At 40.0% G+C, this 17,721-nt stretch overlaps 1 protein-coding gene across 1 annotated transcript; it reads right to left on the bottom strand.

Annotated features, from left to right (window-relative positions):
• Window positions 1-874: 874 nt before the first annotated feature.
• Window positions 875-17,358, bottom strand: LOC137379808 (homeobox protein DBX2-like). Its single transcript, XM_068051185.1, has 4 exons — window positions 17,031-17,358; window positions 13,881-13,976; window positions 3,940-4,139; window positions 875-1,481 (listed from the first exon to the last, which is right to left on the bottom strand). The coding sequence occupies exons 1-4, from the start codon at window positions 17,356-17,358 to the stop codon at window positions 1,167-1,169; spliced, it is 939 nt and encodes a 312-aa protein (XP_067907286.1). The 3' UTR covers window positions 875-1,166.
• Window positions 17,359-17,721: the final 363 nt, after the last annotated feature.

The following is a 17,721-nucleotide window of genomic DNA, read 5'->3' as shown; positions in this document are numbered from 1 at the left end:
TTAAAACTTCAAACAAAAAATAGATACAGCAGCCAGACCACCACTGTTGTGGAGTGGGGTGGTGGGGGGTGGAAATCCCTCTATAGGGCAGACTTTGGCTGCACCTACACCCAGGCAGGGCCTGCTAGGAGCACTGGCCTACAGCCTGCTGCTGGGTGCCCATCTCCAGGCAGTTAAACTGACCCTCCTTCAGTTCGGGAAACTGGAGGCCAACTGGAAAATTCCAATTGGCCTCCTTCAAGTGCATTTAACAAAGCTCTTAACAAGCCTAATTGGATACCCGCCTGATGGCTATCTGCCTCATGGGGGCGGGTAGCCCTGCAAGCCCTGAATCCGCTTCAGTGAAAATGGCCAGCATTGGGAACAGAGTCAAGAAATCAGCACACCTGCCAGCACTGCTATTTTCAGACCCTGTCTGCTTCCATTTCCATCCTCGGTGTGGCCCGAAAATTCAGACCATCATGTTTATATTGTTGTAAATTGAGTTTTTTCAGACAGGGAATTCCTAAAATAACAGGTGACAAATGTTTTTGAACTCAGTGGCATTAGGAGATGAGGTTTGTCTGCTTATATGCTTAAATAATTAATATGATTTTTGATGGCTATATGGGAGATGATTGAAAACGGTGGTAATGCAAGACCGGCATTATTATTTTCTTGCATTACTTTACCATAGAAAATTATACTGTATCGACATTTGTGTTGATGCTTATGCAACAAATGGATAATTTGAATGCCAATGTTATAATTCAGAATACAATTATAGGGCTATATAAAATTTGCTTTATTGTGTTTATATTTTGTACATAGAAACATAGTCCATGGGCAACATGTTATATTTGCCAAGTTCAATTTGAAGAATATTAGCCCTATGTAAAAATTTGATCCATATTTTACAGTCAGATTTCCTAAAACATATTAGCAACAGAGCAGAGCAATCTTGAAATATTTACAAATTAATCAATGTTTAATGGAATCTGAATGAAATAAATTGCATTGCCAGCATAGACATGCTATATTTCATATGTTAGTGTCATAATTGTTGAAAATGTCTCCAAACAAGCATTAGTCCTTCTAGGCACTGGCAGAGCCAGAGGAACAGATCACACGAATATGGTATTAACGTTGAGAAAGTTAACTATTTGTGACCATTGGGAAACAGAGGCTCAGGTGCCTTTTTTGTGCTGTACAGAGTCAGAACATAGAGCTGCCTCTAACAACTCTATTTTCAGATCTGGGACTCTGTTCTCAGTGGTCTGACTGTGCTGAGACGTTGACGAAATTGCAACATATTTGCACATAGATGTTTGTTCCATATGTGTTGATTTTCTGTCAGGGCCATTTGGAGCCGTGTTGCTCAAGTCAGAGATTGAAAGTGGTTTCTCTTGCAATGTCTGTTCGAGTGAACATCCGTGTGTGAGCAGTTCTCTCTCCTTAGTATTTCGCCATTTCATTCTTCGATTCTGGAACCAAATTTTTACCTTTGGAGTTGAAAACATTAAAAACAGCAATAGTATTAATAGCGTAATAGTGCATTTCATTGTTCTAAAAAAAAGTATGCATTTATGGATTTACGTGTTGCATGTTTCAGTCATAATTTTGTTTCCACTTGTTTTGCTTACGGACAGTAGCTGTTCATTATTCTGCCATTCGCACCTCCTCTGACACATATTTTGTCTCTCTACTTGTCCCAATATTACTTCCTTTGGCTCTGCACCAACTCTTTTGTCATTTAATATCTCCCATCTTCTGCCCGATCACAGATCTTCCCTTCTGTTCTTTTTCCACCCTCATCCACTTGACCTACTTAAAACCTATTACATGTCTAACTTTTCCCAGTTCTGATGAAGGGTCATCAACCCGAAACATTAGTTCTGTTTCTCTCTTCACAAATGCTGCCAGACCTGCTAAGTATTTCCAGTATTTTCAGTTTTTATTTCAAATTTCCAGCATCTGCAATATTTTGCTTTTGTTTGCATTTATGGAGACAGTTTAATCAAAATTACAAAATTGGAAAGAATATGCATGGAAGCAATATCTATTTAGAAAAGTGTATTTGCCATACACACTTACAGCCTTCAACTGTGAAACAAGCCTAGATTTTTCAACTGAGGCAGGCTTCCAACAGGGTAGGATTTTCCCCCTGACCCTGGCAGAACTTCTGATTCCAAAGTCATTAGTATATTGCAGGCTGATACCCTGCCATTTGCCAAGATGTTGTGCCAAAGCAGGCAGCCTCCAAGATGCCTGAAAAATGTCAATATTTTCTTTTCAATTATTGAGCTCCCACTTGGGGAGGTTTGAGTTAAGTAAGGAGAGGCAGCATGGATTTGTGAAAGGCAAATCATGCTTGACTAATCTAATTGAATTTTTTGATGAAGTAACAGAGAAGTTGATGACAGGAATGCAATGATGTTGTCTATATGAATCTTAAGAAAGTGTTTGACCAAGTACCATGTCAAAGGCTGGTTAACAAAATTGAGGCTCATGAACCAGGATGGTCAGTATCAGCTTGGATAAAAAATTGGCTTAAGGACAGAAAATAGTGAGTCATAAATGGTTATTTTCACACTGAAGGATGGTAAATAGTGATGTTCCCCAAGGTTCATTGCTAAGACCACATATATAGATATAAATAAATGACATGGGCATTGGAACACAGAGTACAATTTCAAAATTTTCCAATGATACAAAAATTAGAGAGGTGCCAAACAGTGAGGAAGTTACCAATCTACTGCAACAGGACATAGATACACGAGCAGAATGGGGCAGAGAAGTGGCAGATGGCATTTAACACAGAGAACTGTGGTGATGCATTTTGGCCGAAGGGATAGGGAGAGGCAATATAGACTTAATGGCACAATTCTAAAGAGTGTGCAGGGATAGAGACCTTGGGGTTCATGTGCATAGATCTTTGAAGTTGGCAGGACATACTGAGAGAATATTTAGCAAAGTATATGGGATCTTGGGCTTCATAAATAGAGGTATTGAGTACAAAAGCAGGGAAGTTATGCTAAACATTTATAAAGCTCTGTTTTGGCCACAACTAGAGAATTGCATTCAGTTTTGGTCACCACACTTTAGAAATGGTCTGAAGGCCCTTGAGAAGGTCCAGAGATTTACCAGAATGGTTCCAGGGATGAAGGATGTTAGCTACAAGGTAGCTTGAGAAAGTGAAAGCTGTTCCCATTAGCTGATGGTACAAGGAAGAGGTGAGACAGATTTAAGGTTTTGGGCAAAAGATGCAGTAGTGTGAGAGGAAGAATGTTTTTACTCAGCGAGTTGTAATGACCTGGAACTCGCTGCCTATGAGGGTGGTGGAATTGGAGATGATCAATAATTTCAAAAGGAAATTGGATGGGCACTTGAGGGAAATAAACTTGCAGGGTTACGGGGATAAAGTGGGGGAAATCTTGGGGGATTGGATTGCCCTACAGAGAGCCAGCATAGACTCGATGGGCAGAATGATTTCCTTCTGTTCCGTAATAACTCTGACACTCCCCTTCATGCTCCCTGGCATGACCACACTCTAACAAGAAGTGTTCAGGTTTTGACAGTGAAATATACATCTTTGACAACCATTGCATCCATCAATTTGAAGGTGTTAAGTGCAAAAAGTACATCGGAGACGGTTTTTCCCTCAATTGCATATAGGCAGGCACATCTTATGTCATTGCTCCTGTCCACCAGGAGGTGGTGAGGGAGGTGTATAGTCAGTGGAGCCAATTTTCTGGCAGGAACAGCCTGCATTTAATATATTGTATAATTAATATATATTTTATCACATCACACTGAAAGCAAGCTTACATTGCAGTATTTCCACTGCAAGCATTGCATCATATGAATTTTTCTTTTTCAAGTACAAAATATGAACATATAGAATATGTTTTTTGTTCATTAAGTGCTAATCAGTCAGGTTAAGATGCTGACATATAGTACCTGTGAATCTTTAAGCCCAAGGTGTGTGGCCAGTTTCTTCCTGTCTGTTTTACTAATGTATTTCTGTTTCTGAAAGGTTTTCTCCAGTGCTTTCCTTTGTTCCTCAGAAAAGACCACTCTCCGCAGGATTCCTCTTCGCACTTTGCTGTGACTAACCTGGGGCCAAAGAGGAAACTCACAGCTCCTGAAAGAACTGCTAACTGAGGAGTAAAATAAATATATTTAGGATTATAGGAAATTTTAAGAACAGGAAATGACCATTTGACCTGCAAAACCTGCACTTATTGGTTAATCTTAGACCTATCCCTCAATTACTTCTTTCTCCAGAAACATATCTAGTTGCATCTTGAATTAGTTTATATGACTTGCATCAGTAATATTCCATGGTAATTTATTCCTCACAGGGTAGATTTTATGACTTAGTGCTTCCAGTGCACAGCTTTGCGCAACGGGAGCATAAATCAGCAATGTAGGCACTAAGGTCAGTGCTACCTGCATGATTTTCAATCCACTCCTGTCATACAATTCTCAGTGCTGGAAACGCTAATTCATAAAATCTATCTTTTTGCCAATTATCCTTTATGTGAAATGCTTCTATTTACTGCTAATTTTTAAAATAATGGCTGTTGGGTTTTGAATTCTTTGTGTGGGCAAATTCTCTACATCAAATGTGTCAATCCCATTCATAATCAAAATAAGCCCAACTTTCCTCATAATTTAAAGTCCTGATATTTAAATATCTGTTATGATGGGGATATTATCTAAACTTCCAATAATTAAAACACCAAACCTAACTTTGAAAATAGTTATTCCTTTTACACATAACATTTCCTTTCTCAATGCCAGTGCAACACTGAGATGGTCAGAAATTTTGAACATCAAGGGCTGAATGTTACCAGCCCCTCGACGTTGGGGGTCGTGGAAGGGTGGTGGGGGGGCCATAAAATACTTGCAGGAGCGGCCTGCCATGACCCGCAATGCTGAGAAGGCCCCGTCGCATTTTGCCGCCGGCGGCGAGGCCTCAGTGCAGCCCCCTACCCCCGCCGCCTTCATTTAAACATTAAAATACATGCAGCTGAACTTACCTGGTCCCGGTGACCATCCCATGCCGATTTTACGGCCACCTGCTGCAACTTGCGCGCCTCCGTGCGGAGTTCCAAGGGGAGACACTGGTGGGGAGGGGCGGGAGGACAGAGAATTTCAGGGCGGGAGGGGTGGGGGTGTGGTGAAAACTGCTCCAATTGGTTGCGGGGATGGTGGGGAGGGGTTTAGGGTCAAAGGAAATAAAGTTCGAGGGGAAAGGTCTTGGGGGGAAATAGGACCAAAAAAATCATCCGATTATTCACTTGGGGGGTTGGGAGAAGGGATTAGAAATGTCAATGAAATTTTATTCAATTTTTGCACATCCCTGTCCCTTTAAACATTTAAATAGCACCGAAGGGCTTGAAGCCCTTTAAAAATGGTGCCGGCACCCGCCTGGTGGCACCGGAGACCTTTGGTGGGGACAAAGCGGCCGCCCCCTGTCAACGGAGCAGCTGCTCTGCCCCCTCCATTTAAATGAGCCCCCCGCGCAAAATATCACGGGGGGGTTCAGCGACACGCTTCCGTGTGTGAAGGCCACCAAATTCAAAGCCTGCTGCCACAAACTGTGACACGCTAATAAAATTCAGCCCCAAATCTGGATGCTTTGAGAACCTAAAAATGACCAAATTAATTTAATTTGTGACTGACGACATGTTTCCATTTTTCACCCAGACTTGCTTGGAATTCCACCCACTCTTCCTAACTTCACTCTAGGATTGAACAGATAATCTATGTAGAAAAGTATATCAATGTGGGTAAAGACAAGCTGAGTGCGACAGGAAGGGGCTGATAGTGCATCAGAGAGTAAGGTCCATCCAGGGTATAGTAGTAATAAACTATAATTGAAATAACTTTACCTGAATGTGCGGAGCATCCGCAATATGATAGATGAACTAGTGGCACAAATAGAGATAAATGGTTTAGACCTAATCGCCATTACAGAGACATGGTTACAAGGTGACCAAGTTTGGGAAATAAATATTCCAGGGTTCACAATATTTTAAGACAGGCACAATAGAAAAGGAGGAAGGGTAGCCCTGATAATAAAGGATGGCATAAGGACATTAGTGAGCAAGGATCTTGGCTCAGAACATCAGGACATAGAATCATATGGGTGGAGATTAGGAATAGCAAGGATCAGAAAATGCTGGTGGGAGTAGTTTCTCAGCCCTCTAACAGTAGTTATAGAATTGGACAGAGCATGAAAGAAGAAATTATTGAAGATTGTAACGAAGACAACGTAATAATTGTGGGTGATTTTAATCTTCAAATAGTCTGGACCAATCAAATTGGTAAAGGTGGTCTGGAAGATCAGTTTGTAGAATGCTTTCATGACAGCTTCCTGGAGCAATATGTTGTGGAACCAACAAGGGGTGGAGCTATTTCAGATCTAGTATTGTGCGATGAGGGAGGGTTAATTAGTAATGTCATAACAAAGAACAAAGATAATTACAGCACAGGAACAGGCCCTTCGGCCCTCCAAGCCTGCGCCGATCCAGATCCTCTCTCTAAACATGTCGCCTATTTTCTAAGGTTCTGTATCTCTTTTCTTCCTGCCCATTCATGTATCTGTCTAGATACATCTTAAAAGACTCCATCGTGCCCGCATCTACCACCTCCGCTGGCAATGCGTTCCAGGTGCCCACCACCCTCTGCGTAAAGAACTTTCCACGCATATCCCCCCTAAACTTTTCCACTGGCAAAGAGTGATCATAATACAATTAAATTCCACATTAAGTTTGAAAATGACATACTCCAATCACAAACAAGAATTTTAAACTTAGCAAAACGAATTACATAAGTATGAGGGAAGAACTAGCTAAGGTTGAATGAAATAGACTAAAAGGTATGGTGGTAAGTAAACAGTGGAAAACATTTAAAGAAACAATTCAAAATGTTCAACAAAAATACATTCCATTGAAAACAAAAACTCAGCCAGTAAGATCCATCTGCGGCTTACTAAGGAGGTTAAGGATAAGTATTAGATTAAAAGAGGAGACTTATAATGTTGCAAAAAATAATAGTAAGTCTGAGGATTGGGAGTGTTTTAGAAACCAGCAAAGGGCAACCAAAAAGATGCAAAAAATGGAAAACACAGAATGAGAGTAAACTAGCCAGAAATATATAAAGATTGTAAGAGCTTTTCCAAGTATATAAAAAGGAAGAGAGTAGCTAAAGTATACATTAGTTCCTTAGATGCAGAGACAGAAGAAATCATGGGGAATGAGGAAATGGCAGAGGCATTGAAAAGATATTTTGTGCCTGACTTCACAGTAGAAGACACAAGTTATATACCAGAAATAGAGGGTAATAGAGAAATGGAGCGAATAAGAGTGAGGAAATTAAGGTAATTAATATCAGCAGAGAAAAACTGGAGAAACTCAAGGGACTAAAATCCGACAAATCCCCAGGATCTGATGACCTACATGCTAGGACTCAAAGCAATGGCTGCAGATATAGTGGATGTGCTGGCTATGATTTTCCAAAATTCCCTAGATTCTGGAATGGTCCCAGCAGATTGGAAGTTAGCAAATGTAACACTGCTATTCAAGAAAGGAGGGAGAGAGAAAATAGGGAACTGCAGGCCAGTTAGCCTATCAGTCCTCAGGAAAGTGCTGGAATCTATTATTATGGAAGTCTTAACAATGCAGTTACAAAACCATAGTAAGATTAGAACAAGTCAACATGGTTTTACCAAAGGGAAATCCTGTTTGACAAATTTATTAGAGTTTTTGAAGGATGTAACCAGTAGTTGTAGTATACTTGGATTTCCAAAAGGCATTCAATAAGGTGCCACACAAAAGGTGAATACACAAGATAAGGCCTATGGAATTGGGGGTGATATATTAGCATGGATAGATGATTGGCTAATGGACAGGAAGCAGAGAGTAAGGATGAATGGGGCATTTTCAAGTTGGCAGGCTGTGACTAGTGGACTGCTACAAGGATCAGTGCTGTGGCCTTAGTTACTTACAATCAATATTAATGACTTAGACGAAGAGACAGAGAATAACATATCTAAGTTTGCTAATGATACAAAACTATGTGGGAATGCAAGCTATGAAGAGGACACAGAGAGGCTGCAAAGAGATATAGACAGGTTAAGTGAGTTGGCAATAAGGTGGCAGATGGAGTATAATGTAAGGAAGTGTTAGGTTCTTCACTTTAGTCGTAAGAATAGCAGAGCAGAATATTTTTTAAAAGGCATGAAACTTGTAAATGTCGATGTTCAGAGAGGCTTGGGTGTACTCATACAAGGAACATTAACAGTTAGTATGCAGGTATAGCAAGCAATTAGGAAAGCAAATGGCATGTTGTACTCCAATCCCCTTGCAATAAAGGACAAGAATAAAAAGGTCCTGCTACAATTGTACATCTGGGGTACTGTGTGCAATTTTGGTCTCCATATTTACAGAAGGATATACTTGCATTGAAGGCGGTATAGCGAAGGTTCATTAGATAGGTCCCTGAGATGAGAGGGTTGTCCTATGATGAGGCGCTGAATAAATTAGGTCTATATTCTCTGGAGTTTAAATGAATGAGAGGTGATTTCATTGAAACATTCAAGATTATGGAGGGGCATGACAGGGTAGATACTGAGACGTTGTTTCCCCTGGCTGGGGACTCTAGAACAATGGGTACAGTTTCAAGATAAGGGGCCAATCATTTCGGACTGAGATGAGGAGAAATGTCTTCACTCAAAGGGTTGTGAATCTTTGGAATTCTCTACCTCAGAGGGTTGTGAATGCTCCATCATTGAATATATTTCAGGCTTGGATAGACAGATTTTTGGTGTCTCAGGGAGGGGAGCAGGCAGGAATGTGGAGTTGAAGTCCAAGATCAGCCATGATTATATTGAACAGCGGAACAGGCTCAACGGGACGTATGGTCTACTCCTGCTTCTATTTCTTATGTTCTTATATTCTTAATCCAGGCTTGTGCTCCAGTGAAACATAGGTATTTTGCAATGTCAGAGGTGCTGCCCTCCAGATGAAATGTTAAACCAATGTCCTTTCTGCCCATTCTATTGAATCAGGTTGAATTAAAAATCCTATGGCATTATTCAAAGAAACGCACAGAATGCTACTGGTTCCCTAGCAAACATTCTTTTGATCCAATCCTACCAAAATAGATTAACAAATCATTTGTTGGAAACTTTTGGGGCACAAACGCTGTAATTTTACTAGCCCTCTGGAGATGGGCTGGGTGGCAGGAAAGGTAAAATGGCAGCAGAAGGAGGTACGAGGGAAACCCAATGTCTTCCCACTGCCACGGGATATTTCCAAAGGTGGGTACAGCAGCGGCTCGGTCACCTGCCGACAGGAGGTGGGCAACCAATTAGTCCAATTAAGATAATTAACTGGTCTAATAACGGCCATTCTATGCCCCCACCAGCATTTTACCTACATTGGAATGGCACCCCACTGCGTGGGGTGACCACTGGGTACATTGAGGAAGCCTCCCAGCAGCTTCCCGGTGAGGAGGGGGGATGGCATTCCTTCACAGAGGCTCCATGTCCCACAGAGGGGCCCTCCAATGACAATGGGCACCCCCATGGCTTCGACGCCACTGCTGGAGGGCTCACCCCTCCGATTGCCAGGACATGTTGCCTGGCCCCAGCACATTAAAAAAATTCTTTACCAGCCCTTCAATGGCACTTCAACATGGAGACAGCCTCTCCTTCTGTCTGCAGCCCCAGCAGCAGCCACCTCTATTGGTCAGCTGAGAGAGACAGGCTGCTGTCATTAATTGGACAGCAGTCCCAGCAGCAGCCTCTTAATTGGTGACTACCAGTAAAATCTCCTCTGCGGTCCTGCCATTCACCTGCGCAGGTTCAGCACCCGCATTTGGTCCCAACAGTGGGATCCATGACGTGTTGGTAAAATGGCTGTCAAGTATGCTTAAATAATGACTACTTAAGTAATTCATTGTATATCAAGTATGTTGGCATGTTTCTGACAGGCATAATAAGGGGTCATATAAATGCACATTTTGTTCTTCTTTCCACTCTATTCTTGGATTGGCATTGCCTAGTTACAGTGCATGTAGATGTTGCCACTTACAAACAGAATTTTACTCTGTTCTGCATTCAGTTTGCACTGTAACTTGGATTATAATTTTACATCTTGTTTCATAGATATTTGATGGTGAAAAACATGATTTTGTTTTAACTTGGCATGGAGTATTTGATGAACAGTGTCACATATAGTTAGTCATTCTTAACAAAGCAAACTTAAGGACCTATAATTTATGAAACCTTGCAGAATATCTCATTTGTGAACATCTATACTGAAATTTGAATTATAGTAATTGACTTAATCAACTTCTGTTTTTGTTACTCAGGATTCCAGGGCATTTTTACCAGTGTTTTGAGTTCGCATTTTGCAATTGCGTCCATTTAAAATAAAACCAATTTCAAAAGAAATTGAGCTATGCACAGATGAGAGGTTACATTAAATATTGTGCCTGTGACTTGTTTTTCCATGAAAACCATAAGCTTTGATATTAGTTGATTGAATCCACTAATATTAACTGGAATTCATTTTCATCAGAATGCTTTGTGATTTTTTTTCAAAATCTGGCTGAACATTACAAAAATATCCCTATTATATAATTAACGAATTACTAATAGATGAAGAACTAAAACATTTCCAATGCAATGATAAGTCATTGATAACACCTCTGAAAAATGGGCAATTAATAGATTACTATTCTATTATTATTACTATACTTTTGTTTGCTTTCCACCAGATGGGATTTTTAAAATTGTGCCCTTACATGTTATGGTAAAGTCAATGAATTTTGAAACTTGCATATTTAGAGATATGATTGCTATGAACCATAAGAGCAGTCCAATCTTGATGCTCAGCGGAAGCCTCCTTTAGGTATCTGCTCATAAATCAAGTATTAATTAAAAGCATGATGTGGCCTGCAACATCAAATAAATAAAAGTTTTAAAGCAAAATATTATGGGAAAATATATCATGTTGAAACCTAAAAAAAAGGTTTGGCATATTATATGCTTGTGGGTTTATTAGTTAAATAAATGCAAAATACAAGTTTAAATAGCTATTCTTAAAATTACATTCGATGTTACTGAAGATCGGGGGATGCACATATTAAATTGCTAAAACTGTCATAACTGACTTTAGGTATCACTTACATGTAATCATGTCATTACTAAAGAAAAGTCCAGCGTAATGCATGTACCCATTATCTGTACAACAAATCAGTATGATGCCATTCTGCAGACTACCTTAGATGGTCATGGGTTTATTCAGCTGCATTAATTTTACTACAAGATTCATGAATGCTGGAACATTGACAGTTAATGGAGGAAGATTTATATCATTCATACAGGGACTCCTTTAGTATACTGACTCAACTAGTTATAATGGAGTCTGGACTAGACTGAGAAGGCAAAACACACTATAAATAAAAACACAAATCTTCCAAGTTACTGGTGCTCACAACTCTAGTATCAATTGTTGCTCAGAGAATGAATAAAGCAATTTATACAGGCAGACAACACTTATGCACATGCGTATAAAATACAAGCATACTTGTAGTTTGCAAATATTTTCATCTTAAAACAGTAAAAATAACCTTATAGTTAATAAAAACAAAGTGCTGGAAATACTCAGCAGATCTGGCAGCATCTGAGGAGAGAGAAACAGAGCTAACATTTCAGGTCTGTGATCTTTCAGCAGAATCAGAAATAGTTAAATAGAAACCAAATAAGCAATGCAAGATTTGTAGTATACTTCTGGATCATAAGTTCAATTTCCTCACCGAGACCACCTTTTTCTATTTTCAAATTTTGCCCATGGCTGCATTTAACTCTCAAAGTACCACCAAGAATTTAATCTATGTCTTTACCATCTCAGGGTTTAATGACTTTCCTAACCGGACACCACACCCCCACCACCATTTCCATCCTCTGCATATTACAACTCATTTATAATGCTGCTGCCATATTGGAGCAGAGAAGGCTGAGGGGGGACCAGATTGAGGTATACAAAATTATGAGGGGCATTGATAAGAAGAACCTTTGTCCCTTAGCGGAGAAGTCAATAACTAGGGGGCATATATTTAAGGTAAGGAGCAGGAGGTTTAGAGGGGAGTTGAGGAAAAAAATTTTCACCCCGAGGGTGATTGGAATCTGGAGCACACTGCCTGAAGTGGGTGGTAGAGGCAGGAACACTCACGACATTTAAGAAGTATTTAGATGAGTACTTGAAACGCCATAACGTACAAGGCTATGGGCCAAGTGCAGGGAAATTAGATTAGTTTGGACGTGTGCTTGATGATCAGCGCAGGCGTGTTGGGCCGAAGGGCCCGTTTCTATGCTGTAAAACTATGACTCTATATTCTTCCCTGAACAAAGCCCAAGCTTCCATCACTTTGGTCCTTACCAAGCTCCCGATACCCCTAAAGACTCTTTTCTCTGCCTTCAAATGCCTCAGTGGCTCACTCCATCCTATTTCAGAAACCTCTTGCAAGTCCTACCTCCACATTTGCACTTCTCTGACATAGGTTGACTCTTGATTTCCTTTCATCTTCGCTCCATAATTGAGTGACATTCTTTGCACCATTATGCCCCCACCCTCTGGATATCCCTCCCAAAATCCTTCCCCCTTACCTCCTCCCATTGGGCTTTCAAAACCTGCTTAGTATTTCAACTGTTCTTTTAGCTCTGCCCCATTCTATCTGTTCTTTCCCTCCCCGATTGTTTTCTTCTGCTCCATGTCTTTTTTTAAGCGGTATCTTTGCTATGTCAGGAGCAGGATATAAATGGCAGGGGATTTAAATCACCAGATGATCAAAAAAACTTAGCAATGTCTTTGCTTCTAAGCTCTGTTCATCCATTGCCGTCTATTCAGGTGGACAGGAGGGTCTACCCAGCTTAGCTAAAGAAAGTCTATAAAAGTCGATTTCATTTATGTTTCAATGAACTGATCTCAATGATTGTGGTTCGCAAGATCCCCCAATGGAATGTGAGAGACAGGAGCTAAGACTTGCAAACAGAGCTTTATTTATGGCAGTACGAAAGGGCGCTTGACCCCCGTCCAGTGCTTTCTTAATGTGGGCTGATTTGGAAAGTTCATCTGCACTTTGAAAAATAGTGGCGAGGTCGCGTGTGGATGAAGAAAGTAAAAGTGGCGATTGGTCATGGTCCTGTTGGCCATTGTAAAGGAGCCATAGCCATGTAAAACGCTCTGTGGGAAAGTGGCAGCCCCCTGAAAACATCTCAGACAGTCTCAGCTCATTAAACAGCTAGAATTTGCTGCCTCACTTGTCAAGAAGCATTCAAGTTGGCAACTCTCCTTTCGAAGTTTTTTTAAAAAAACTATTTAGTCACCGCAAATCTGAATTCACTGAACAGGCAGTTTGATTTAAAGCGACATTGCCTTTGGAAAGCCAGCACCATCACAAAAACAACAGCAACGCCATTAATATATTTAATCGTCCTAAGACGCTAATTCTCTCCCCCCTTTACTGAATGCGCTTTTTTAATGTATTTTAAAATTATCTACACAATTTAGAATTTTTTTTCCCGAGGGCGATTGAAGGTACAATTAACTTTGCTGGAAAACTCGGATAGATTAAGTGCTAACCACGAATAGATTATTTTAATGCATTTAAATAAAAGTAACATGCGTAAGCATGCACGTTTCTGTGGAAATTTCCGAAATGTCAATGAGAAGACTGATTTTTAATACATTGAAATGCTGACACATTAACTGTGAAGCTGAAACGTGGCGTTTGACTTGTAACCATTTTTCAGACCACATGAAATCGTATTGCTACGGTATACAAAACAAATCAAGCATTACTGATACAGCACAAAAACTTACTCGGAAAAGCAGTGGGGGAGACCGGCTGCTGACAGGACCCACCACAGCAAGTCAAGAAGAGCTGCGGGAAACTCGGCAGGAAACATTTGGATAAAGCTACAAATAGTAAACCAAAAAAAAATTGAGATAAACATTTTATACAGAGTATTTCACCCAATTTAAATGAAACGCTATAAAAGTATTTCTTAAAAGTGATTAACACTGAAGTAATCTGCATTCTAATGATACGGTAACTTCTGGTGTCTAACATGTACTGTAAAACAAAGGGCAATTCATTTGAGAAGTTTAGGTGTGTTATGCATTATTGCGTTATGTAGGCTTTTTCGCTGGGTATTCAGTGTTTTACTGCAGAATATTATGCTGTTGTGATCTCTTGTTTAAGTTAACGTTTACCCAAGTCTGACAGAACTAGTCAAATATGGAGAATGCGTCCAATGTAGTGAACCAGTCCTAATGAATCCCTATCCACCACTTTGATTCTAGAAGTTCAAAAGCTGAGCGCCAGCTCATTGGCTATGCTTTTAAATACTTCACCATAATTTCAAAATAAGTTTTTCAAAAAAAATTCTAGAGCAATTATACGGCGTTTCCTCGTTAAATTTGTTTTACCCAGTATAAGTGCATAGGAGGTCGATTCTCTCTATGCACTGTATGGGAGAAAAGTGGTAAAATTGTTTATATGAGGTTGCTTGCCATAGCATTGCAGAACACCAAGAGTTTTTTTTCCAGCAATTTGGATACAATCTCAATTCTTTGCCTTTAATTCTTAAGATTCAAGAGAGGAGCAAAGACCGAACCCCTTTCCTCATAACATTTTAAAAATCCCATTACAAGCTTTAATAAAATGCTCCATCTGCCTACTTTAAACGAGGCTTTCCAGAAAGCTTGAAGTTTACTGAAATCAGTGCAAACTCAAACTGATACAAGACGACCTTCCCGGAGAAAATCATATGCTGCTGAACTAGAGCTTACATCAATCCACATCTTTTCCCTTTTAAAAACCGAGTTGTATCGATGGAAAATTCCTAGTTCAGCTGCAGCCATTTTTTCAATTATTGTCCATAATAAAGATAACGTGGCTTCATTTGAATGTTGCAGAGCAACACACCTCCTGGCTTGATTATGGATATTGCTGCAAGCTGTGTAAAATCACAAATCTTGGAACTGATTTGAAAAAGAAAGAAAATACTGGAAACACACTACAGATTGATCAGCACCAGGAAGAAGAAAATCAATTAGTGTCTGATTGTCACACTGCGGAATATTTCCTATCTCTTGTTACTTTTTTCTGTATCCCTGATTTTCTTTTTAATTTATGAATTTATTTCACATTTTTAGAATTAAGGCGGGAAATAAAACATTTGAGCGGCGTTGTAAATTATGGGGGACACTTTACTAAATTGCTTTTTAATTGTTACTACGGCAACACTAATTGAACAACTCCTATCGTTTAAATTACAGTTCCAAGAAAAAGTTTACGCTCTTGCGTGTATGTTGGAGTCGAGTGAAACTATATACTTATTACATCAGTTTTTAAACACCTTTAAAGAGCAATGAAATTCCAGAGGGCGTACTTGCTTGTTTAATAATGCTCCACTTTCTGGAAGAACATAACAATGTCATCACATATTTCTGTGACTTTAAATAACAACTTTAGGATTATTACGTGTTTATAAGGTTATGGAGTCAATTGATCCAAATTATACCACAAATCGGGAGAAATGCAGTTGCGTGTGTACAAAGGCGTGCGCTTGTATGGAGTTACCCCCTCCATCTAAATGCTGGTTAAATTTTAAACCAACAGTGCCATGTCTCTGCTAACATTGAAACAGAAGTTTTTCAAAAGTTTTCTGGATTCCATTATACATCTGAGTAAGCTCTTAAACTTTGCTGAAACCATGGCGAAACCAGAGTAACATGACGATCGTCAAGAAGCGATCTCACGTCTCTTGACAAATTCAGTTCTGGCGACTTCACACAGTTTGCAAGGATGCGAAGCCGAACCCATTTTTCATGCATGCAAAATGTGTAATATAATTGGCCTGTTACTGTTGCAGAAAAACCTGTGGTTACCTGGCATTGTATATGGTTGACTGTCTTGTCAGAAATTATAGAATAGTAGTTTCTTTTTCGTCTTTTTTTTGTATATTTGTGTGGTAGATGCAAAATACATCTGGCCACCAGTCTCGGGTTTAGTATCTGTGAAACGTGCAACCATCAAGCTTAAGTCATACTGCCTAATGCACATTGTTGGGTGGGTGGGGAGCATTGCATGCGCAGAGCTCAGCTCCCCAGGCAACTTGTGTTTTATACAAAAGCAGAAAATGCTGGAGAAACGCAAGAAGTCATTTTCGTTCCTGCAGGAAGAACAATCAGGTTAAATGTTTTAGGCTGAGGTGGAAACACTGACTGCCCTCGCCACAGAGGTTGACTGCATTTCCAGCATTTTTAGTTCTTGCGCTTTTTATTTACAGTTAACGACTTTTTAAAGTTAGGAGAGCACGCGCAGGAACGTTTGCTTTCTCTGAACATTAAAAGAAAATCTAAATGTTCTAGGAGATCTTAGTGAAATTCTAAAAACAAAATCTGGCTTTGCATTGGGCTGGAGTTATACTGTATCCGGTGTGATTTAGTGGTGTCAGACAATCGCTGACATTGCGGCTGTCAACACTTGGATTTAGTTTCGTCAGATCATGATTCATAGCACTACTTTTGTGTTAATGTTTATCTGAATGTGCTTTGCATCATTGCCAAAGTGACAGTATAAATTGTAGTCTTAAAGTGCAAGGTCGACAAGCCTTTAGGAATTTCATTTAGTTTTTAAAGTTAAACCTACAGAAACATTTACAGGTGGACTTCAATAAAATTATATTATGATTTAGAATAAATACTGATTAAGAATATTGACTGGTAGAATTACGCAAGAGCAATTTCTGAATAATTAATTGCCATCCAATAAGTTTAGTGCAATCTATTTTTAACTAGATGCTAACAACAATATAAAATAGGAACATTTCTGCCTGAAACATGTTAACAAAAGACGTAGTTCAATAATGGCGTTGTCAAACACCAGTAGAAACATTAAGCATTTATGTCCGAGTAATATTGATGTGATCTGCTGAATAAAGCGAAATTGTGTGGAAACCTTACCTGTTTCAGGGTATGAGACTGTTTGGCTGGTGGAGGTGACTGGAGCAGCCTGGTTGTCTGAGGGGTTAACCAGTTGAAAGGAGGGTCTTGTAGGATGTGGACCTCCCGATGGGTCGATTTGTTCCGCAGTTTGGGGCACTTTCACTGGAACAGGGTTTGCAGGAATCGGTCGAAGCGGGGGGCTCAAGGGGCCATTTACCCGAAGCAAATTGTCAATTAGAAAACTTTTGCCCAAGTTGTGGAATGTAGGGAGCTGAGGTAAGTTCGGAAAAGGTGAGCCCAGCCCTTCCCAGGACACTGACGGTGTTGGCATCAGACTGGGCAGCATGATGAGAATGAACAAAACAGGGCAACGAATGTGGTGATCGACACTGCTTGTTCTCACTCACCCCAATCAGTTACAAACACAGACGCATCGAAGATGCGCGTCCTTTGTTGATAAGTGACTCTTCAGAATGTTGCAACTTTTGGGAAAGTCTAGAGTGAGTCTTGCTTTCTCGGTGCACGATGTGATGCGATTGGCCCGAAGGTTTACATGTGATTCTGGAGTGAGATGAACAATGTTAGTTCTGATGGGAGGGAAGGTGTGTTCACGTCACTCGTTACAGAGCAAAATTTCAACCGTATGGGGAAGTTTTGCAAATTCTAATCATTTTTCTGAACACAACCTTTACTATCTTTACCATATACT

This window comes from Heterodontus francisci, chromosome 18 (genome assembly GCF_036365525.1).
Source record: "Heterodontus francisci isolate sHetFra1 chromosome 18, sHetFra1.hap1, whole genome shotgun sequence".
Taxonomy (NCBI): Eukaryota; Metazoa; Chordata; class Chondrichthyes; order Heterodontiformes; family Heterodontidae; genus Heterodontus; species Heterodontus francisci.
This window is presented reverse-complemented; position numbering and strand designations above follow the sequence as displayed.

Coding starts and splice junctions, on each gene's coding strand:
- LOC137379808 (XM_068051185.1), bottom strand. CDS start 17,358: ATGCTGCCCAGTCTGATGCCAACACCGTCAGTGTCCTGGGAAGGGCTG. Junction 13,977..17,030: donor AGTCTCATACCCTGAAACAG/GTAAGGTTTCCA, acceptor TACTATTTGTAG/CTTTATCCAAATGTTTCCTG. Junction 4,140..13,880: donor CTCCCCCACTGCTTTTCCGA/GTAAGTTTTTGT, acceptor TTTACTCCTCAG/TTAGCAGTTCTTTCAGGAGC.